Source organism: Lontra canadensis, unplaced genomic scaffold, assembly GCF_010015895.1.
Source record: "Lontra canadensis isolate GAN:19392208 unplaced genomic scaffold, GSC_riverotter_1.0 scaffold89, whole genome shotgun sequence".
Taxonomy (NCBI): domain Eukaryota; kingdom Metazoa; phylum Chordata; class Mammalia; order Carnivora; family Mustelidae; genus Lontra; species Lontra canadensis.
The window spans coordinates 4,059,205-4,082,129 of NW_022631083.1; the positions used below are offsets into that span (position 1 = coordinate 4,059,205).

A 22,925-nucleotide genomic window follows, 5' to 3' on the forward strand; every position below is an offset into this window, starting at 1 on the left:
GTCTGGCTTCTTACCAGAGATACTTGAAGAAGATTTACATTCAGCCTGGGTATGTTAGGGAGGACTTCTTTTTCTTTTCTGAAGCTCAGGCCCAACTATTTCAACACTGTGCCTGATACTACTGTCTGTAAAATACAGGACAGTGTTGTCACCATGAGTTCCAAGGGACATTCCTTTTAATAAGAAAGCTTGATCAGACCTAATGCATTTTTGTCTTGTAAGAATGGTGGTGGTAGTGGTGTGCTGTAACAAGACCTGACCTACATTTCAATGTTGGCCTAATTAAATAGGAAAATAGATTGTATCTCATTCTTGACCCTGCCTCTTAAATTAAACCTTGAAACTCTCCTACCATGGCCAATAAACACTGGATCGGGCCAACTCATAAGCACTCACGGTCTGAGTTCTGAGCAATGCCACTTTCCCAGAATGCCCTGGGAATTGAGCAAGCCAAGAAAATAGTTTAAAAAAAAAAAAACAGAAAAACAACCCAGCCTTGCTTTCTGGTTTATTACACATCGTGGCCACATGAACCAAAGGGTTTCAGGTTTTTGTTTCTCTGGTCTGGTTTATGATTCAAGGAGCTCAGATGCTGACAAGTCCCTATGGTCAGGGGAAACCCATCCCTGCCTTGCAAATAGAAAATGCTAGGCTCTCTCTTGACCCTTCTTTCCCAACTCTGCACCAAAATGGGCCACGTTTCCTGGCCCGCACTGCTGACCTGAAGGAGTCCAGGTCAGGGGGAGGCTAAAGCAGCTGGGATCTTGGAGCAGTCCTCAGAAGGGCTGCAGGGAGATGGCCCACGTTTCTGCCCCCCATGAGTGGTGCTGGTGGTCTGTCCCAGGACCATGGAAGTCATGGATCTGGGGCCCTGCGTGGGAGCCAAGCAGAGTGTGAGAGCTGGGTCTTGCTCCATTCCCGGGGTGGGGAGGGCAGGGGGTTCTGAAGCCTCTGTCTTTTCAGTCAGCCATCTCTATGGATTCGGCCTGGTGGACGCAGAAGCCCTCGTCACGGAGGCGAAGAAGTGGACCGCAGTGCCTGCCCAGCACATGTGTGTCGCCACCACAGACAAGAGACCCAGGTGAGACTCAGCTCAGGCACCACATGGCTTTTCAGGAATGTCAGCGTGGACCCGACTGTGCGGTGAGGTACTGTGGGGGGAGGTGTTCACACTCGTGTTCCTGTGCACATCAGCGGGCACACATGGGGAGGGTGTTGTGTGTGCATAGTACTATGTGTATAGACGTGTCTGTGTTTTCTCTTACGGATTCTGAGGCTGGAAGAGAATCACTCCTTAAACTGTGACTCTTTCAAGGCCTTTTGCTGTAAGTTTTAGAAATTGCCTCATAGGAGGGATTTGGACACCCCATGGTCCCTCATACTCGAAGTTCTTATCCAGAATATTTAGCATAGCTGACCAGACCGGCGATCAGGTCTGCCCACTGGGGTGACATGGGCAGCAGTGATTTGTGTCCTCTCTGTCTGGTGGGAGCCCTGGCTCCAGCCCAGCCCCACCTGTCCCAGGAGCCCGCAGTGAGACTCCATCAGCCGTGAGCAGGACGGGCAGCATCTGCCCCTCCCCTGAGGCCGAAGGGAGTTTATGAGCCAAAGCGCACAGCACTCTTCCTCTGTGTCACTTGAACCTGGACTTTAATAACCTTCTAGAGGTTTAAGCAATGGGATTTTTGTAACAAGCCTTGAGCAGTGTGCTATAGGACCCCGCTTCTCCTTTTTCCACGGTTGGGACACTCCCAGCATCGCCCTTGGTAGTGAGTTGTTCTAAATCAGATACATTTGTCCATTGAAATTTTTCTTAAAAAACAAACAAAAATGCTGCAAAGTAAATCAGATAGCAAGAACCCTACTCCATTAGGAGAGGAAATCAGATCATTCTTCCGAGGTCTGCCATGGCTGCTGTACTTCTTAAGAAGGAGAATGGTGTTTCTCTAGGCCTCAGTATCTGATAAAGAAAGGAATGCTTTTTTTTTTTTTTTTTCCCCTAGCTGTAACTATTTATTACCTTTGGAAAATACGCATTTGGAAAAAGAAATGTGGGTGTGATTAAGAGTGACCCTTGATTTATCAGCAAATGCTGCTCCCTCCCTCTAACACTGCTTCTTCTTTGAAAGCACCTACCTCTTATAATATGTTCTTTTTGCCATAAAATGTTGAGAAAAATGTTTCTGGCTGATGCCTGGCCCATGGTAGGAATTCAGGAAGTGTTTGTTGTGTGAGTTCCCCAAGGTATTTTTGAAAAACTCCATTTGCATCTGCTGCTAATCCTGAAGGCTGACAGCTGGGTGAGCCCTGCCAGGCCTGACGGGCCGGGCTATAGACGGGCACCAGATCTCAGTCTTCACAGTTTCAAGCATCATCTTCTCCGAGGAGCCTTAGCCTGTCAATTCAGAAGAAAGAGGGAGTTCTCTGAGATCAAGAAGGCTTTTGCTTTCTTTTGTTTTGCTTGTTGGAAAATGCCCGGCACATGGAGAATCAGACTCTGGGTAAGATGATTTTGGGCTCCTGGGAGCCGGGTCCTGCCCCCTGAGGCCACCACGTCCAGGCCCACCTCCCTCCCACTGGTCTCTGCATCAGGACGGCTCCTGAATGAAGCATTCTTCTCCTGCCAGAAATAGTTTTAAGATGGTAGCGTGGTGCCTAGGTGGCGAAGGGTTGTTTTTATTTTTATTTTATTTTGTTTTTTAAGTGAAAGCACACAGAGTCTAGACAGCTGAGGCAACCGGCCGTAACATACAGTATGACATTGTTCCTGTCCTTTGAGGGAAGAAAGGACTCTGCAAATTCCAACAGAAGGGAAGAATCAGACTTCTGTTTCAGAAGAAAAATTATCTTTACGTTTAGCGGTTTGAGGCTCTTTCTAGAATATTCAGCCAACCCGCTATCCCGAGCACTTGCTTCACTGCACACTCTTGTTCCTAAGGGCATAAGGGCCTCCGGATAGAGAAAGAGAGGGAGATGGGGAGTTTGAGAGAGAGAGAGAGGGCCAGCCTCTTTATCTGGCCATCCTGGGTGTGTCTGTGTGTAATGTAAGTGGTATGTTTACCTCTTTCCTCTTGGGGAGAAGGGAAGGGCCACCCCCGTGTGATGAAGGTCAGGGAACGGTGTTCACAGAGCATCAAGGACGGCCATCCTTGAGGAGGTTGTGGCCACGTCTGCCATTTCTACAGTAATGCCCCACAGAGTCAGAGGACCCAGGTGTTGGTGGTCACATCCCAGGGCACAAACGAAGAGCAGTGGCCTCTCCGTCCTCTCCTGGCCTTCTGCCCCGATCTGGTCTTCCACTCCTGAGATAGGTCACGGCTCAGGAATCCATGGGCCATCCTCTCTGCAGAGCCCACCTGCTGCCCCAGCCTGTGCTTGGACACGAGCGTGGCTCGCACCGGGCCCCCAGTGACCATCCAGGCCCCTGTTGGTGTTCCTCCTCCTGTCTGCCCTGTCTGATGCCACCTCCGCCCCGAGTCACACTCAGCCCAAAAGGGGCAAAAAGGCCAACAGCACAAGAAAGACCACAGTGGAGGGAAGCTGGGCTGCCCCTGCAGACACAGGCAGGAGAAGAGCCCCGTCAGGAGGCGACTGTGACTGATCTCTTTAATTTAAAGAAAAGCCATCTAGAGACCCCGAGGACTAGTCTGGACACTGTACCTCTGAGGACTGTGGGGTTTGCGGGTCAGCCTGTCTCTGTCTAGATCCTCCTCCTGAGAGAGAACTAGAAGTCCCTCAGAGCATGGAGAAGGTAAGGGAGCCTGCCTCGAGAGGTGAGGAGAGAGTGGACCACAGGGCTGGAGGTGGTGAGGACTGAGAGGGCCCAGGCCCCCTGCTCCAAGGTGCAATCAGATCTTGCTGAGTCATCTCTTCCCAGCCTGTCACCCCCTGACTCCAAAACAGAGGCCATGGAGTCTGGCCCAGCTCTCCCCTACCCACAGCTCTCCCTTTCCCATGGTAGAAGCTGTCCGTGAACGCTAAATCTTAACGCAACAGCACGGAGGAAATCAGGGAGACTTGGCAAGCGCTCTTGCACCAGAGAATACCTTGTAACATTCCAGCGCGTGTAGGAGAGCTCCTTGTCTCATCTTGGGCACAAATGGATTTCAGTCTACTTAGAACTTTTCTGTTGCCTGCGCAAAATTATTTACGTCTGTGTGTCAGAGTAGAATAAAATGGATACTTTTAGAACCTTTCTAAAAGTGAGAAAGAAAAATGAAGGCCAGTATCGTTCCTATGAATGAGAAAAAGGAAAAAAAGGTGGGGGGAGCAGCTATTAAATATCTCCTTTGACCCTTAGGATGTTTCTAGCCGGCAGTTCCCTTGTGTTAAAAAAAAAAAAAAAAAAATCCAGGCTCCCATGAAACATTTTCTGACATCCCCGACTCTCTACTCCGTGCTGGAAAGATAGCAACAACGGCAAGTCTCTCTGAGCAATAAGACCTTGTCCTGCGCTCCTTAGTTTTCCTAGGTTCGGGGAGGTCACTGTCCAGACAGTTTACAGTTTCGTGTGGTTGGTCTTTCCTTGAAAGAACTCACACAACCCAAAAATACACTTCAGTCCTGAAGGCTTTGAATATTAAGAATCATCTGTAGGCCAGACCATGTATTTATAGATGTTCCAGAATTAACTGTGGATTAACCGCATTAATTTCATTGAACCAGACCCCATGCAGGGTTCAGTTTCGACTTCTAAATGGATAAGGATTATCAGATGCTTACTATGGGCCAGACATTGTTCTCAGCACTTTCCGTGTACTCATGCATTCAGAACGCCCATCAGGGCTGTGGAGTTCGGGCACGATTTTCCCCCCAGTTTTCCGTTGAAGAAACTGAGGCACAAAGGAGGTTAGGAGCAGCCTGGGGCTGAGTGGCGGCAGGGCTGAGCTCCTGCCCCAGGCTGCCTGTCCCCAGAGCCTACCTTGCCTCCCCTGGGAAGGGACATATCATGGGAACTCAGGCAGGACCGAACCAAGTGGAGTGACCTGCCCATTGTCCAAGAGATGCCTTCCCTCTCTTCCCTCTGCATCCCCAGCAGGCTGGGCACACTGGCCCTAAGGACAGGAAATCACTGTGACTCTGGCTATTTGGAGGTTCCTGCAACCCTGACCAGCTGCCAGCACCCCAGAGGCCAGACCGAGGTGTCTGCAGCAGCTTAGTTAGCTAGGCAGGCAGGTAAAGCCACACAGCTCCTGTGTCCCCATGGGGAGTACCTGTGTGGCTGGGACCCACAACAGCCCCACTGCACACAGCCTGGTTTAGGATCCTTTTAAAAAGCTAAAAGCCAGGGGGTGCCTGGGTGGCTCAGTGGGTTAAGCCTCTGCCTTTAGGTCATGATCTCAGGGTCCTGGGATCGAGCCCCACACTGGGCTCTCTGCTCAGCAGGGAGCCTGCTTCCCCCTCTCTCTCTGCCTGCCTCTCTGCCTACTTGTGACATCTCTCTCTCTCTCTCTCTGTTAAATAAATAAATAAAATCTTAAAAAAAAAAAAAAAAAGCTAAATCCCCTCTCACCTTTGGGTTCTATCTGAACTGGGCAGGTTTCCCCCACACCCCTAGATACCTAGGAGGGAGGCCCTTGCTTCTAGCTTCTTCCTCCGTCATTCCTTATGCAGAGCGTGGCTGAACGTCATAAGAAAACTCGAGCTCTGCTGTCCTGCCCTGCAGGGCAGGGGGTGACCATACCTGCGTCTTGATATTTGTCCTGCCTCCTGCCACCCCTGGAGACACTGGAAAATCTTAGTAACCTACCTGTTTTCCTACAGCCCTTGCCTTGCCCAGCTTATTTTTTGCCGCAAACTTCCCCCCCCCAAATTATAAATGCAACTTACTTCAAAAATTCCCTTTTGAATTTGACTAATCCAGCCAGTTCTCATTAGGGTCAGTAGTGATGTTCTGTGAAGTGACCACAGACGCTGCGTTTGCAAAGACAGAACCATCGCTGCTAGGGGACATCCAGGGTGAGGTTCCTGCGAGCCTCTGGTCACAGCATTTTCATCCACTGATCCATACATAACTTTGCTTTATGCATGTTTCCGTTTAAAAGCATTTTATTTCATATATGTTACTGATTAACATTGCCCGTAAGGCCAATAGTGCCATGACTCAGGTCTGAACAAAGCATATCCAGCAGACATGTTTTCTCTAGAAGGTGTAGCTCAGCCTTCCAGCACTTAGGAAACCAGACAACTCCTCGGCGGTCAGTGAAACTACCAACAAAAAAAAAAAAAAAAAAAAAAGAAAAATGGGAAAAACGTGCCATTAAAAATAGATCCTTGGAAGGACACTTGTTCCCAGTATGAGAGCTAAAATCAGAAGGCAGAGTGTCCCCTTGTTTGGCCTCACCTGGGAGGGTGTCTACGGGGCAACTCAAATAGTTTGCCCTTCTGCACATTCCCACAAGCGACTGCAAAAGCACCACAGTATTGATCTAGGTGAACTTGCGAATACGGAATCGCGAGTAATGAGAACTGACTGTGTATCGTACTTTTTCACTCCCCATCCGATCGCATCTTAGGGCTGGAAGGGATGTTTAGAGTCAGCTCATTTAACCCCTTGTTTTGCACAAAGGAAAAATAAATGCTCAAAAATAAATTGAAACCCCGTGTGTTAAAACACCTTACAACTTAATCACGGACAGCATGTCTAGATTGCTGTACTGGGTTAGCCGCTTTTTCTTTTTAAGTCTTATTTCCAGCCTATATGATGTGCTGTGGTTTCATGATCAAAAGGAATTTCATCTCAGGAAAACCCTAAATGTCAGCGAATATGAGTCAGAAGTATACAGTATCTATCTACCCTCAAGACACTATGACCGTTCTGGCGAGAAGGTTCATCCTAGAACATAGATCCTAAAAAGTGACCCTGAAGCTTCTTACTGTCCCCGTTCAGATGACTCTGTCATCCAACAGACCGAGCTGCTCTCGTACAGCTTAATTTGACAAGTCTGTCCCAGTTAACCGCTCTCCATGCTACTCACTACCCTTTAGGAAGTCTGCAAAAGGGTCTCCTCATTGACCTCCTGGTTCTTTCCACTGTAATCCTCCTGAAATCTGCAGCCTTATCTCCCCAACACAGATACCAATTACAACAAGGGGAAAGGAGCCCCTTCCTTCCAATTCTGGTGGGTGTCCCACTCGGCGTGATCTCAGAATTGTCTAATGAGGACCTGGGCGGCTCTCATCCCTAGCCCTGCCTCCTGGGAAGGAGGCATTACCCTGGAAATGCTCTGTGCCAGAGCCCAGATCTGCCCTTGTAGCTGAGCTGGAGAGAAGTCTTCAAGCTGCGAGTGGCAATATAGGCTTGTTCTGGGTTCCCAGGCAGGCAGGGCAAAAAGACAAGTGCAATGATGGAGGGTAAGCTCCAGTAAGCGCCAGATCTCCCTCCCTCCTTGCTTTCCCTGGCCACTTGCTTTGTAAGTACCCCCCACTTCTGAAAGTTCACCTTATACCACTTGGCTTTTACAAAAAGCCTTAGGATCTTGAAGACACTAGAAGAGGATTTCTGCTTTTACCCAAAAAAGGGACAGAAAGCAAAAATAGCATTTAGCATGGGTTTTGCAGCAAGTCCTGTGTGATAAAGGCAGCATGTGCCCTGAGAAGCGAGAGCCCCCCCTACCCCAACTCCATCCCTGGGAACTACACCCAGCATCTCAGCATCAAGCCGCCAGAGCTTTGAACAGTGTCTGTGAGCGTCTGTGCTTTATCTCGGCTTTTTTTGTGCCTCCATTAGCCAGATGTGTCCTAAGGTATCAGAAAAGCCAAAGAGAGGTGACTTTTGGGGTCTGGGAATGCTCCCACGTTTTTTTTCCCCCCATGTAAATGAATAAATGAATGGTAATTGCTTCTTTGCTTTATGCCTTTGGTCTCAGCTGGAGGAATGATCTACTTTCAGAGAGTAGGGAAAACCCGTCCTTGAAAATGTTTATCTTTGGCTCTGGATTTCACTCTGATGCTCTGTGATTTGGCGAGGGCACTGACTGGAGTAGATTGGGATCTTGTTTCTACACATTTACAAGACACTAGATGCTGTTACACATTGGGGAGAGGCAGGAGGTGAAGGAGCTTTGGTCGGGAGTTACTAGAAGTCACTGTCAAGGCTGCCTGTCGTTGGGAACCCTCCACCCCCTCAGGAGAAGGGAGCTGTTTAAGAGACTTCAGGATGAAAGAGGAACATCTGGAGTATCAGTAATTAAGTCTGAAATGTGGTTCAACAGGAAGTGACAAGTCTGTCCTCAGAGACTGGTTCAAAGTAGGGCAGTCTCCATAGTTTAAATATCACTGGGTCTGGAGATAGGTCTTGTGGGATTTTTTAACCCCTTGGGTTCCTCTGCGGTCCTAGGAGGATGGCCTTGGGTACACAGACAACAATTACAGTTTAATCACCATGCGACATTTTTAGTTACAAAGATAATCCCTGCGCGTTGTTTAAACTAAAAAGTATACCGGCTTTGTGGTCAACTTGCATTTTCTGTGTTATCTTTTTTTTTTCTTTTTAAGATTTTATTTATCTGACAGAGAGAGACACAGCGAGAGAGAGAATGAACACAAGCAGGGGCAGTGGGAGAGGGAGAAGCAGACTTCCTGCTGAGCAGGGAGCCCGATGTGGGGCTCCATCCCAGGACCCTGGGATCATGACCTGAGTGGAAGGCAGACGCTTAACGACTGAGCCGCTGAGGTGCCCAAAGATACAGTTATCTTTGAAATAACTGTAGGATGGGGAGAAGCTTCCCTTTTCCTACCCACCCCCTACCCCATTGATGGTTTCACCTTCCTCCTAAGAGTTAATCCTTACAAAGTGGTGACTTGATATTTGGCTTCCCTTCTTCTTTCTTCTCCTTCTCCTTCCCCTCTCCTTCTTCTTCTTCTTTCTCCTCTTCCTCTTCCTCTCCTTCTCCTTCTTCTTCTCCTCCTCCTTCTTTTTTTTTAATGTTTGATTTTTTTAAAATTTTTTTTATTTATTTTCAGCAGAACAGTATTCATTGTTTTTGCACCACACCCAGTGCTCCATGCAATCCGTGCCCTCTCCAATACCCACCACCTGGTTCCCCCAACCTCCCACCCCCCACCCCTTCAAAACCCTCAGATTGTTTTTCAGCCTCCTTCTTTTTTTAATTATATTATGTTAGTTACCATACGGTACATCCTCAGTTTTGGGATTTTCCCCCTTCTCCTTGGGGTTTCTATCTGAAATACAGAAAACTTTCAGCTTGAATATCCTGAAACATTTTCAAGTCTCCCCCCATCCCTCACCTGTTTCTTTTTAAAGGAAATGTAAAAGCTCCTGATTTGGAATGTTAGGTTATTTGCTCCAGCGGGAGCAGAAATAAAATGTGGGGAAGGCTAACTGCATGTAAGGAGGGGAACAACTCATTGTCCTTGGGTGGCTATCTGGGCTCCCCTCCCTCCCCTAGAACTTGCACAAATGAGGGGGATCTGGTGGCCTGTAACTGAGATTTCCTAAGAATTAATTGTTATAATTAGACTTGTTCCCTGGAGAAAGGGACTCCTAGCCTCCCCCACCCACCCCACCCCCCCATTGGGGGTAATGGCTTAGTTTTGAAAATCTAGCTGGGCTGGTCTTTAACACCCAAAGGGACCCGTGGCCCCTCACACCCACCATCCGCACCCTGGGCAGCTGCAAGGCAGACTCTGTATATTAAACCAACTAAGCTTTCTGACCTCAGGGGTGGCCTAGAAGTTAGAGTCCCTCAGGAAGAGTAAGAATAAGGAAAAAAAAATGCAAGAATCTTTTAATAATGTCACAGAGTATTTAATACTCCTTGAGATGCTTTTTTTTTTTTTTCCTCTCAATGTCAGCAGGATGGCCAAGCCACAGGGAGAGGGCCAGGTGAGGGTCGAGTGGGGTTGCGGTTTCTCATACCTGGTTCCCATTCTCTGGAATCCTCTGCCTTATCCTTAGGATTAAGGATTCCTCAGTGGGATTTCAGGTCTATTTCTATTTCTATTTCTATTTCTAGGTCCATTTCAGGTCTATTTCTCAGTAGGAGTGATTGTTCCTGCCCATTGACCAAAGGTGTGAGAGGGGATGGGGCAGGTTTTTAGAACTTGGTGATACTGTTTGTTTCTGCTTTCTCTTGATCTTCCTCTTGGGCCCAGGAGAGGTTCTGCATCTGCCCGCTGACCTGTAAACACAGACAAGAAAATTTGGGAGAAGGTGGAGAAAGAAGTCAGCATCTCGAAATCAATTTATGATGCAGGCAATTCGTGTTTTCAGATATTTACAGAGTCTCCGAGGGAATTACATCACTGTTTATAGCTGTTTTGATTGTTTTTTATGACTCAGGCCCGGGAGAGCCAAGCGATGTAATTCCTGAGAGATGCCGAGCCCACGCTTCAAGCCTCCCCTCCTGAGCAGAAAGTCGGGGTGAAATTAGCAAAGCGCTCCCCGTGATAAACCAAGCGCTGGCTGAGCAGTGGGGAATTATTAATGTGCTGCTGGGAGGCGGGAGATCTTCCCCCAGTTTACTAGTGGTGGGGGTGAGCCACAATGGCCCAGACTCGACGGGAGTGCCCAGCCTGGATGCCGGTGCAGGCTTAGTATCTACCTCCTCTGGGGAGTGTTAGAAGATTCTTGTGGAACTAACTTGGAAACGATTGGGACTCAATGCTTATTCTCAGATTTCATCCCATATGGTAAAAACTGCCTTGACTTATTAAGAGAATTGTCGTCCGTTCCCATCAGAGGACAGGAGAGGGAGGGGACAACACTATCCATGGGGTCCCCGGTACTCCCAGGTAGGAAGTGGACCAGCTCCTGTCCTTCTGCCGTGACTCTGGGCCAGCCATTACAGCCTTGGCTGGTGCATTCAGCACAAGAGCCTGGCTCTGACCCCAGGTACCTTGTTGATCTCCCCTTCCTCGGTATCTTGAACAGAAGTATGGACCCACACCAGCATCCTTGAGGGACAGTGTGGCACAAAAGTGGAGGCAGTGAGCTTGAGCCTCATATCCCAGCTCTGCTTCTCAGTAGCTGTGTGTGACCTCTTTCTGGATGTAATGGATTAATCCTTGTAAATTCTCAGATGAGTGCCCCGTCTAGCGCCCGGTATGCTGTCTGCTCAGGGAATGTTTGCTGTTATCATTCGGCATTGTGACTTGTATTATCAAGGCCGGTCTTTGAAACAAAGCTGTAGGGTTTGAAAGCCTTGCTAACTCCAGCAGTTGAGGCAATGAGCTGATCATAGGCTACTTAGAAGCCAGCTCCTGGGCACTGAGGAGGCTGATCACTGGGTGTGTTCGCTGAGTTTGTATGTGAAGCCATTCTTTAAATCTCTAAGCAAGTTCCAGAAGAGCAAACGTCTTCTGGCTGGCAGGATAGCTCCAATGGGAGCATCCAGGAGGGGTTGGAGCTGTCCCTGGGGGTCTCTGGGGGGGTCTCAGTGCACGGCGCTCCTGCTGAGACTTGGAGCCTCTGGTTTCGAGTCCTGAGCCCCTCCCTCATCTCCCAGGAGCATCCCCATGGTGCAGACTCTGCGGACCACCACCCTGACCACTGCCTGTGCCGACCACTCAGACCAGCGCGTGAGCTACCTGGAGCACGTGGTGGCTCGCATCTCTATTTCCCACCCACGCCGGGGAGACCTCCAGATCCACCTCATTTCTCCCTCGGGAACCAAGTCTCAACTATTGGCCAAGAGGTAAGGCCAGGCTGGGGCAGGGGTGCTGGGGCTTATCAGGAGGGCCCATCCAGCCGGAGGTCGCAGCAACCCTGCGGAGCACCTGGGCGGGTTGGTACTGCCAGCAGCTTTCTCTTGGAGACGTTTGCATGTACCCCCCCCCCCAGCCACTAACCGGAAACCTGGCCTTTAGAACCGTCCTGGGGAGCTTTCGTTTCCAGGCTGGGGTGACGAGGATGTGTGACTGCTTCGTTTAACAGAGAGATTTATGGAATTCTGGCTATGACTTAATTGCCCTTGGAAGTGTGCTGAAGGTCATTGTTCTCCTATTCATGTGGCATCTGAAGTGAGCACGTGTATCAGAGGAGGACTGCCTTCCTCCCAAAGCTCCCACATGGCCATCCGGTTGTACGTAGCGCTGTTGAACTCATGTGGGCAGGAGGCTCTGCTCTGTGGGCGATGCGGCTCTCATGGGGGCCCTGGAGGCTGCTCAGGGCAGGATTCTCATGCATGCGCCTGAGAGGGTCCCTGTTTAGCTGAAGGCCCCAGAAACAGGCTCCGAATTCTGGAGTTTCACATCATGGAAAGCCATGGAGCCGTTTCTTCCACAAGGTCAGAGACAAGGACGAGTGCTTTGATGCGTCTGTGTCGCTGGCAGGTGAATGGCTTAAAGGGATTTGGGGGAGCTTGGGGGAGGGGGAGAGGGATTGGGGCTTCTTTGGGGCTCCCTTGGCTAAGAGGCAGAGGGAAGAGAAAGGTTTCAGGACAAGCCAGCATTTCTCTTGAAAAATAGCGGACAACCAGACTGTGTCCCCCCCCATCCCCACCAGGAGACCCCCTATGACTGCCTGTTCCCACCCCTGGGCTGTAGCCCTACTCCCCGCTTGCCCACACTGGGCCCGCTTGCCTCACTTGGGTTACTTGCCTCGGGTAGCACCCAGAGTCAGGCTGTAGGGTTCAGAAAAGAGGGTCGCGTGAAGGGCTCCGTTCAGGACCAGGCAGGAGTTGCCCTTTCTCTTACCCCCATCCACCCCACCCCTACGTGGCTGAAGACCGAGAGATTGGCCTGCTGCAGGGACAGGCAGATGCCGGCCTTTGTCTGGAGGAGGGCAGGCGGCAGGCATTTGCGGTCGGTGCCCTGGAACCAGCCCTGGGACCAGATCCTGGCTTCATGGGTTTGCAGGGCTCGGCCATCCGACTGAGGCCCTCCCTACCAGGTCAGGTGCCAGCCTTGTAGCACAAGAGCCACAGGGGGCATCTGATTCCCAAGGCTGGAACCACCCTCTGCCTTGGCCTGGAGGTGACAAGGCTGCGAGTGGTCTGAGGGTACCAGCTGGCCCACCACACTGTTAAGCTCTTCTACACCCTGAGTTGCAGTTGTTGTTCCTGGAACTTTGAGAAATTCCATCTAAAAGTCTGGACTTCTAGCATTCCTTGCAAGATCGGAAGTCCTCTGTGGTGGGCGCTCGTTCCCCGTGCGGACCCCAGACTGGAGCTGGGCAGACGGGCAGATGGGCAGGTCAGCTTCAGGCACCCTAGGCCATGCACAAGCTCCCACTTCTCTGGCTTCCTGTGAGGTCCCCTCCCTAGAGCCCCGTTTGCTGCAGGCTGGACACACCAGGAGGCCTCCGAGGGGGTGAGCCCCGAATTCGAGACAGGAGCCAGGTACGAGCACCAGAGGGTGACCCGGGTGGACCGAGAGCCACCATGAGGCTTGGAGGTTGGGGTGACCGGTCGTAGGCAGCAGGGCAGCTGTGACCTGCAAGGACCGACACCCAGATGGGCTTTGGAGCCAAGAGACTCCAAGGAGCTGCTGCTCCCGCTCCTTCACTTCCCGGCGGGGCGCCCCGGAGCCAGCCACTTCTCCTCTCTTTACTCCTCACCTCCGGAAATGTCACTTGACTCCTGTCGCAGTTGGGATGGCTGCAGGAACTGGATATAATGCTGCAGGTGAAAACGCCTGGTTCCCATCCTGTCCCTCCTGCATCCGTCTACCTGAGCTGGAAGAACTTTCCGGCACCCCAGCATCTCCCCACTGGCTTTCCCCGCTCTCTGTTTTCCCCTTCCCTTCCAAGCTCCATCCTGCTCAGGTCCAGTGTGAGCCCCTGAGATGAAAGAGAGTGGGTCCTGCCAAGTTCGTTGGGCTCACGACGACCCGTTTGCTGTTCCTCTGCCATCGAGCCCTTGAAACCTGCCTTGCGGCCACTTGGCAATCCTCTCCGTCTTGGGAATGTGTTGTTTTTCCACGGCACAGATTTTGTGATTCTATCAAGAGTGCATGTCTGGGGATCTGTTACTTTCTCCTTTCTTCCACATCGTGCTCCATTGGGCAGCTTTTTCAGATGGCCAGATTTTTTATTTTATTTTATTTTTTTGACATGGAGTTAAGTGAACTTTCAGTTAAGTCTTTCAGCCCTTAAAGGACCGTTTATCTTTGTCCTGTCCCGAGTGCGTTCCGTTCGGCTTGGCATCATGTGCGAAAAATCAGCCTTGACCTTTGCAGTTCCTTACCAGAAAGGACAGGATGTGCCCCCTCCCCTTCCCTCTCCTCCATGCAGGGAATGTTCTCACGATAAGCATGTTTATGCATTCGCTGGATGTTCAAAGAACACCCAAATCAGGAATCCAATCTTACATCACACAAAACGTGCATTTGAACTTCTGACGGGCAATAAGGAGCTCTCAGGTTAAGTTAAGACCCTGTCCCAAAAGAGAGATAACAGAATTAGAAGGGGTAGGAAGAGGAAGGGAGAAGAACCTGAGACTGTTCAGGGGAGATTAGAAGAAAGAGGGAGCCCATGAGTTGCTTCCTGTTTCCTGTTCAAGTCAAATGAGAGAAAAATGGATCTGGGCTGAAATCACAGTCTGGAAAGACCATGGGCTTTGGAAGCTCCTCAGAACCTGGGAGGGGGAGACCGGTGGAGGGGAGGGAGCTCCTGCGCCTCGCCCCCCCCGCCCCCTGCTGCGTGCAGGGGTGTCTCCTGCACACACTGGAAAGCAGCCAGTCCCATTAGGTCATCTCCCCCGATGCACCTGTTGAAACACCCTTCAGCCCTGAAGAGTTGCACATTTTCCCCTCTTCGTATCTTCTGGAGAAGAGCATGAGAGAGCTGGCCCCGGGACCAGTGTGAAGGTTCCATTCATTCCACAGACTGGCATCTTAGAAAGGCTTGCTTTGTGATGCTCCTGGGGCATGTGGTCTAGCCTCGGTCTTTGTGTACCCAGGCCTTGGTAGATGGTCTCTGGAGGATCACTGCTGGCATTGGGGTGGGGAGGTTGGAGGGTCTTCTTTGGTAACCTCTGAAACACTTCTTGATGATGGAAAGAACAAGGACAGGGGTCAGAATGCCCTTGAGTGAGTCCCAGCTCAGCTAGTTACTGGCTGTTGGACCTGCCACTCATCACAACCCGTGGGATCCCTCTGTCTATAAAGGGGGATGGATGGCAGGAGGGAGACCATCGCTGGCTGAGTCCCTGTTGGGCCCCCATGAGTCCTGCCAGGCTGCCTGCCTCTCAGAATATTTGGGGGACCCAGCAGGATGATGGAGGTGAAGCTGCTGGCCAGGGGGTTCATCAGTCAAGGGTTTGAAAGCTTGCCCAGCTTTTACCTCGCCTTTTTCCCAGCTGAGAGCCAGGCGTCTTTTCCTTCCATTCTCAAAGCTGCTGCCCTTGAGATGCTGTTCAGCGGGATCGTACCCATCACCTAAGGAGTAATTCCGAGCCAGGAGACAGCCCCCCTCGGGCCCGGCCCTCTACGCACCACTCCTTTCCCGACCCTTTTGGGTTCTCACCCCGAGTCTCCAATTGCAGATTGCTGGATCATTCCAATGAAGGGTTCACCAACTGGGAATTCATGACTGTGCACTGCTGGGGAGAGAAGGCCGAGGGGGAATGGACCTTGGAAATCCAAGACATGCCGTCCCAGGTCCGCAACCCAGAGAAGCAAGGTCAGTGGCTCTCAGGAATTTCACACACCACTTTGTATCTCAGCCCTTTTGTTAACTCCAGACTTTTATTTAACTGTAGCGTCTCTGGTAATTTCTTTTATGGAGGTATAATTCACCATGGAAATGGTTTTTAAAGCATGTAACTAAATGCACAGAGTTGGGCAATAGTCCCCACTTACCTAAATCCAGAACTTTGTCATCACTCCAAAGGGGTGCCCTATATCCATGAATCAGATACTCCCCATTCTCCCAGCCCCCAGCAACCCCTAATCAACTTTCTGACTCTATGGATTTGCCTCTTCCGGACATTTCACGTAAACGGAATCACACAATATGTCACCTTTCGCCACTGGATCTTCCAGTTAACATAATGGTTTCAAGACTCATCTGTATGTATCCATACTCCATTCCCTTCCCCAGCTAAATGCAATTTAAGTGTATGCATATGATTTTATATATAACACTTGGTTTATCATTTGATGAGTTGATGGACAGTTGGGTTGTTTCTACTTAACGGCTGTTGTGAATCACGCTGCCTTGAACATCCTCATGTAAGTTTTTATGTGGGCGTACATGTTCAGTTTTCTTGGTTGTATACTTAGGAAAGGAATGGCTGGGTTGTATATCGGTGCTATGTCCGACTGGTTGAAGGACCGTCAAACTGTTCTCCATGGTGGCTGTAGCATTTGCCTTCCTACCAGCACGATATGCAGATCTTAGTTTCTCTCCATCGTCTTCAACATTTGTTTTATTATTTTCATTTTCTTCTCATTATAACCATCCTAGTGAGTGTGAAGTATATCTCATTGTGGTTTTGATTTGTACTAATTTCCCTAATGACTAATAATGCTAAGCATCTTTTTGTAGGCTTATTGGACATTTTTACATCTTCTTTGGAGAAATGTCTATTCAGGTCTTTTGCCTGTTTTAAAAACTGGATTGTTTATCTTTTATTAGTGGGTTGTAAGAGTTCTTTCAATATTTTGGATACTAGATCCTAACCAGATACCTGATTTGCAAATTTTCTCTCCCATTCTGTGGGTCATTCTTTCACTTTCTTGGTTGCGCCCTTTGATGCATCCCCAAGTTTTCAATTTTGATGAGATTCAGTTTATTTTTTCCTTTATAGCTTGTGCTTTTAGTCTCGTGTTTAAGAAACTATCGCCTGATCTAAGGTCAAAATTGAAGTCTGTATTCTTCGAAGAGTGTTATAGTTTTAACTCTTACATTTAGGACTTTGATCCATTTTGAATTAATTTTCCACAATTTCTTTTTTTTTTTTTTAAGATTCTTATTTATGTGAGAGGGAGAAAGAGAGAGAGAGAGAAAACATGAGAGGGGAGAAGGTCAGCGGGGGAAGCAGACTCCCTGCTGAGCAGAGAGCCCAATGCGGGACTCAATCCTGGGACTCCAGGATCATGATCTGAACCGAAGGCAGTCACTCAACCAACCGAGCCACCCAGGCACACCCCTTGAATTAATTTTCCATGTAGTGCAAGCTGAAGGTGCGGATTCATTCTTTTGTGTATGGTTATCCAGATGTCTTAGCACCATTTATAAAGCTGTTCCATCCGCCACTGGATGATTTTGGTATAATTATTGAAAATTGATTGGCCATAGATGTATGGAGTTTATTTTTGGACTCTTGGGTCTCTTCCACTGGTCTGTTCACTTGTGCCTAGGGCAATACCACTCTGTTTTGATTACCATCGTTTTGGTAGCAAGTTTCAAAATGGGGAACTATGAGTTCTCCAGCTTTGCTCGTCTGTTTTGACATTGTTTTGGCCAATCTGGGTCCCTGGCAATTCCATACACATCACAGGATCCTCTTGTCAATTTCGGGGGTGGGGGAGTGGAGAATTAGTTGATGTTGTGATAGAGATTTCACTGAATCTAGTTCAGTTTGGGGAATATTGCCATGTGAACGATATTGAGTTTTCCAATCCATGGATACAAATGTCTTTTCCTTTATTTTGATCTGTTTCATTTCTTTCAGCATTGTTTTGCGGTTTTCAGTCCACACGTCTAGTACTTCCTGGGTGACATTTGTTCCTAAGTATTTTGTTATTTCTGATGCTGTTGTAAACAGAAGGGTTTTCTTAATTTTGCTTTCGGATTTTTTCCCCCCTCTGGGAAGGTAGCCTTTCCATCACTCTCTTTTTGGTTCATAACCATACCTTGAAGTGATCTTTATTGAATTCCTACTTTGGGTCAAGCACTGATGGAGGTGATGGGGCTACACCAGGGAGGAAATTAGTATAATCATTACGTCTTCTGCTATGGTCACTGACAGCAGTCTCTGACGTCTTCATATCTCTCTCCGTTGGATTCAGACTCATAGAGAAGGGCGGAGATATGCTCCCAGCACTTATCTGTGGAGACCTTTCCCTGAGCTTTGCTTTCATTTTTCTTTTGTCCCCAGGGGCCTGCTTCTTGACCACCCTAGAACCTTCACCTGCCCTGTTCCTTTTCTGAATTTTTCATGAAGCACCATTTTGGGGGATTTTTTTTTTTTTTTTTTTTTTTTTTAAACCAGGGAGAAGAAAAGAGCATTGACTTGCCTTATGTAGAAAATTGACTTTAGGGGCACCTGGGTGGCTCAGTGGGTTAAGCCTCTGCCTTCGGCTCAGATCCTGATCTCAGAGTCCTGGGATAGAGCCCCGCATCGGGCTCTCTGCTCTGCAGGGAGCCTGCTTCTTTCTCTCTCTCTCTCTGCCTGCCTCTCTGCCTACTGGTGATCTCTCTGTCAAATAAATAATAAATAAAATCTTTAAAACAACAACAAAAAAGAAAATCAACTTTAAATGATCAAGTCACCTATAAGGTTTCCCTGCCCTCACCCCCCAAAATCATTCTTTTGCCTTTAGGATAATAAATGACCATCTTTAAAAGATATTATGGTAACAAAGTCTAAAAAGACAAAAAAGCAAAATTTTAAATCACTTGAAACATATTTTCAAAGTAGAAGCTCCCATATTCCTTTTAAAAGCCCCAAAGTGCCCTGGCCTGCTGTTAAAAGTTAAGGACCCATGTCTCCTACCACCTGCGTCCTCAAGCATCCCCTGCCGTGGGCACCAGGCAGACGTCCAGCATCCGTCAGCGCTGCCTCATGCCTGGGAGGTCAGCACGACGGAAGCTGGCAGCCGCACTGACAGGGACCCAGGCATCTGTGGGGCTGTTTGTTCGTCGGCACAATCTGTCTGTTTGAGGCCCGTGTCTGTAGTGGCAAAGAGCAGGCACACAGCTGTGATTCTGGTAGGTGTTTATTTACACATCCAAGAACTTTGCAAGTCAGGGCCGCACTCTGGGCCTCCGTGTCCTCGGCTGGGAAACAGAGCAGAGTGAGTTGCTCTCTGAAATCTAAGAGAGGAAGTGCCTGTCTCTGCAGCTGTGGCCCGTGTGGCTCGTCCACATCCTGGAGGGGGTCTTGCTGGCCCGAGGTTACCCCTGTCCTCCTTCTCCTGCACGGGTTGGGTAGGTGGCAAGATCACAGGCACCCAGGAGATCCCAGACATCCCTGCGCCAGCCCTTCCCGTGGGTGGCTGGATCAGCATGCGGGTGCTGATGGGGTGTGTTGAGTGGTACCCCGGGTCTTGCCAGACCAGAGGGCACCGGGCTTTCCGTCACAAGGATTGAGGGGAAGCCACTGGGAGATTTTAAGCAGAGGGGAGAGATGATCTGAACTTTCGTTCCTAGGCTCCCTCTGATAGCTGGGTCAGACTACCCTCGAGTGTGGTCAGAGTGGGGCAGAGGCAAGGAGGCAGGGAGACCAGAAGAGAGGTCATCATCACAATAGGAGAAAAGGTGACGCAGACCAGGGTGGGAGCAGTAGAGATACTCGAAACAGTCAGATTCTAAAAGTCGTGTTGAGAGGACGGGCTGACAGATCCCATGTGGGCTCTGAGAGAAGAGAGGGGCCATCGAGGACTCCAGACGTTTTGTTCTTGCAGTGCAAGAACGGACTTCACAGTTTCCCAGATGTGCGACATTGAGGGGTTGGGGATGCTGGAGAGGAGATCAGGAGCTCAGTTTGGCAGGGGGGTGGGGGGTTACCTGTGACAAATCTTCTAGCTCTGGCCTTCCGTGGCTTATTTGAATTTGGGGGACAGGGACACACTGTCACACAGTCTGCACATTCCTGCAGCTGTTCCTGCAAGCGGTTCATTTGCACAAGATTTACCCCTTAGGGAGGTGCCGCTCCTGAGCTGGCCTTTCCCGAAACAAGTACTGGCAAGCGGCCTCAGCATTGCTGCTTACTCCAAGCCCTTCTTTCTGTGCAGGAGCAGGATGGGTGCCTCCCTCTGGGTTACCCGCTCAGCACACCCATGCATTAGTGCTCCTCCCTCTGCAAGAGGGGGCTTGGTCTTGGTTCCAGCAGCATCTCTCCAGGGCGGAGGGAGGGAGGGAGAAAAAAAAAAAGAGGGAGAATGAGCTTTCAACCAGTCTGCCTTTCAAAGCAGGGATATGTCCAGCGATGACATGTTCAGGTCAGTCTGCTGGTGTCTGTTGGGGACCTCAGACACCTCAGACACCACCAGTTGCCAAGAAGGCAACATCATTTGGGCAAGGTTTCCTACTGACTCCAGCATTCTGGGGCCCAGCAGAAAAGCAAGCCTGAGAACTGCCTGTCAGTGTCTTTGGGACCCAGGGCATGAGCGATCCCAAAGCACATGTCTTTCCCTCCCTGGTTGTCGGGTCAGGGTGGCTGCCAACCTCAGTGCCAAGAATAATGCAGCAAATACAAAGACAGGCTGGCCAGAGAGAGCAGTGCTGTTCTCTTTTCTTTACACTGCTGCTGAGATGCTGTTTCGGGGGCAAAGGGTGCTTCCTTTGTGGTTCATTTCAATATCCTTCAAATCTCTGCAACTCCTTTAATTGCTTAAACCAATGAACCAACTAGCACAGGCTCTGGAATAGTACTGTAAAATCTCAGTTAAGACAAGGGTTTATTAAGTAACTGAGTCTCCGGAGTATGCTAGCTCAAGCAATCCTCACCCCCTGTCTGATTGAACCCGATTTATGGCGTTCGTTTTAAAGCTGTTCTTCAAAAACCAGGTAGCAGATTAGTCATTCCCGTTCCTCTTCAGTTCCTGGGCCAAGGGAAGGGTGTGTCTGCTCCCAGGATCACTCTCCTCCAGGGGACAAGCAAGGAGTGGAAAGGAGTGCGCACATCCTGATTCACAGCTGCATTGCGTTTACAAATGGCTTTTCATTCATTCGTGCGTTCAGCACACCTTTATTGAACTTCGCTAAGTGCTGGATGTGGGCACCCTGGGACCTTGCCCCTCAGTGGGAAGCAGGCGTGGGCCCAGGGGTAGGAGGGTGGGCTCCACAAGGAGCTCCGTGTCTAGGGTGGGCTAGCAAGCGCTTCGCAGACCACCCCAGTTGGCCATCCGGGGCCCGTGAGGCCTGGGCCAGGGAGCCGGGGACAGTGGAGCCAGAGCAAAGATCCCACCTTGTGGAACATCTTCTGGAGAAGTACGGCTGCCTTTCAGAAGGTGCCCATCGAGAATGCTCAAAATTTTAAGTCTGGGCATTTCTGAACGCAGGAAGTTTCAGTCCCCGGGGAAACCATGTGCCTCAGTCCCCTGCAGCTGGTGACTAGGTAGCTCTCGATAGGATAAATTCATTTCTAACCGTTCTGGAGGCTGGTGAGTCTGAGATCCGGGTGCCAGTGTGGGCGGGTTCCCAGGAGGGCAGTCTTCCCCATCACAGGTGGTCACCCTCGCCTTGTCTCCTTGCGTGGCAGAAGCTCAGCCAGCTCCCTTTCTGGGGTCACTTTAGTAAGACACTGACCCCATTCATGAGGGCTTTACCCTCCTTCCTGAGGCCCCACCACCTAACGCCATCCCACTGGAGGCAGGTTTCAACATGTGAAGTAGGGTGGAAGAGGGAAGGGGGGGCTGCGTTAAGCGTCTGCCTTCAGCTCGGGTCATGATTCCAGGGTCTGGGATCAAGTCCCACATCAGACTCTGCTCAGTGGGGAATCTGCTTCTCCTTCTCACTCTCTGCTCTCCCTTTCTCTCTCCCTCTCAAATAAATAAAATCTTAACAAAATAAGTAGATAAAATCTTTAAATATATATATGAATTTGGGGGAATACAAGCCTTCAGTCTGTAAGGATACCTGGTCTTGGTGCTGCGCCTTCTCTCCTATAAGATGAGGATGAACAGGCTTGGCTAAGGATTTGTGTGGAAGGAAACAACCCAGGCCAGGTAGCTTAGGATCGCCCCCCACCCTGCCACCCTGCCCTCCTTACCTCGGAGCCCACACTGGTGGTCTCACCTGGGGCACAAGGCAAAGCACACTCAAGCCAGGCCTCCTGCCCAGGTGGGCATCCTGCCTAGCCCCCTGGGGCACAGGGAAGCCCCCACGACCTCCTTGTGACCTGGGGCTTGTGACCACGATGCACGTGATGCTGTGGGCCCTGCTCTGCTCAGTGACTTTGGCTTTGAGCGGCACCAAGGGTGTCTTTGCGTGGTCCTTCTCTCGTTCATTCAGCATCCGCTTACTTATACTGCATATGGACCACACGCCAGTTCTGCTGGGCAGGTGCAAGTGGAAGCATGCTTCTTCGTTCTTCTCTGCACCCCACTTATCCCTGAGGGCTCAGCTCCATGCCCTGCACGGAGAGCTTCTCCAGGGCTGTGGTTGGTCCCTGTCCCAGACGCACGCTTCCTTCACAACCACCTGAAGAGCTCCCATGAGGGGAGCTGTGAGTCATCGACTCGAAATGGAAAATATCATCAGTCATGCTTTCCAATCCTCTTTCTGTAATCGACACCATGTATCTTAGCCCATGGCTCTGATGGGCTTCAGTTTCACGAAGCTGGTATTCACAGAGTCATAAATAGACTGTCTCAGACAATTGAAGGCATGTTTAAAACTTCTATGTGATTTCTCTTGAATGCAGAGAATTCACTTTTTTTCTGTGATTGAATTTTCTCCGCCCCTCCCCCGCCACCAGTCTTGCCTTTGATTCCAAAAGAGCAGCAACCCACATGGGCCAGGTTTTTCTTGGTTCCACCAGCATTTCCAGATTCCCACTGATCTAGGGGAGCTGTGAAATGTATCAAAGAGGGGAAAGGGATGATAATGCTTCTGTATTGCCCATCAGGTACTAGTGTCATTTGATCTCATGGCTAAAAGTCAGTATAAAATCAGAGCAACTTGTAGTCCTAGATGATGATAAGGAATTAAGGTTGATGAAAAAGAAAGTTCTTATCACTAGTGATACATATGATAGTATTTACCAGTGAAGTATTAGGGCGATCTAGGATTTGCTTTAATTTTTTTAGAAGATTTTATTTATTTATTTGAGAGTGAGAGTGAGAAAGAAAGA

At 49.7% G+C, this 22,925-nt stretch overlaps 1 protein-coding gene across 4 annotated transcripts in view; it reads left to right on the forward strand.

Moving 5' to 3' along the window:
* The window catches only part of PCSK6 (proprotein convertase subtilisin/kexin type 6), a 180,567-nt gene that overhangs the window by 110,309 nt on the left and 47,333 nt on the right, over window positions 1-22,925 (forward strand). For all 4 annotated transcript variants that reach the window (XM_032835983.1, XM_032835985.1, XM_032835987.1 and 1 more), the window contains 3 exons: window positions 964-1,081; window positions 11,469-11,657; window positions 15,447-15,583. In XM_032835983.1, the coding sequence (XP_032691874.1) occupies window positions 964-1,081; window positions 11,469-11,657; window positions 15,447-15,583 (444 nt within the window). The remainder of the gene's footprint in view (window positions 1-963; window positions 1,082-11,468; window positions 11,658-15,446; window positions 15,584-22,925) is intronic.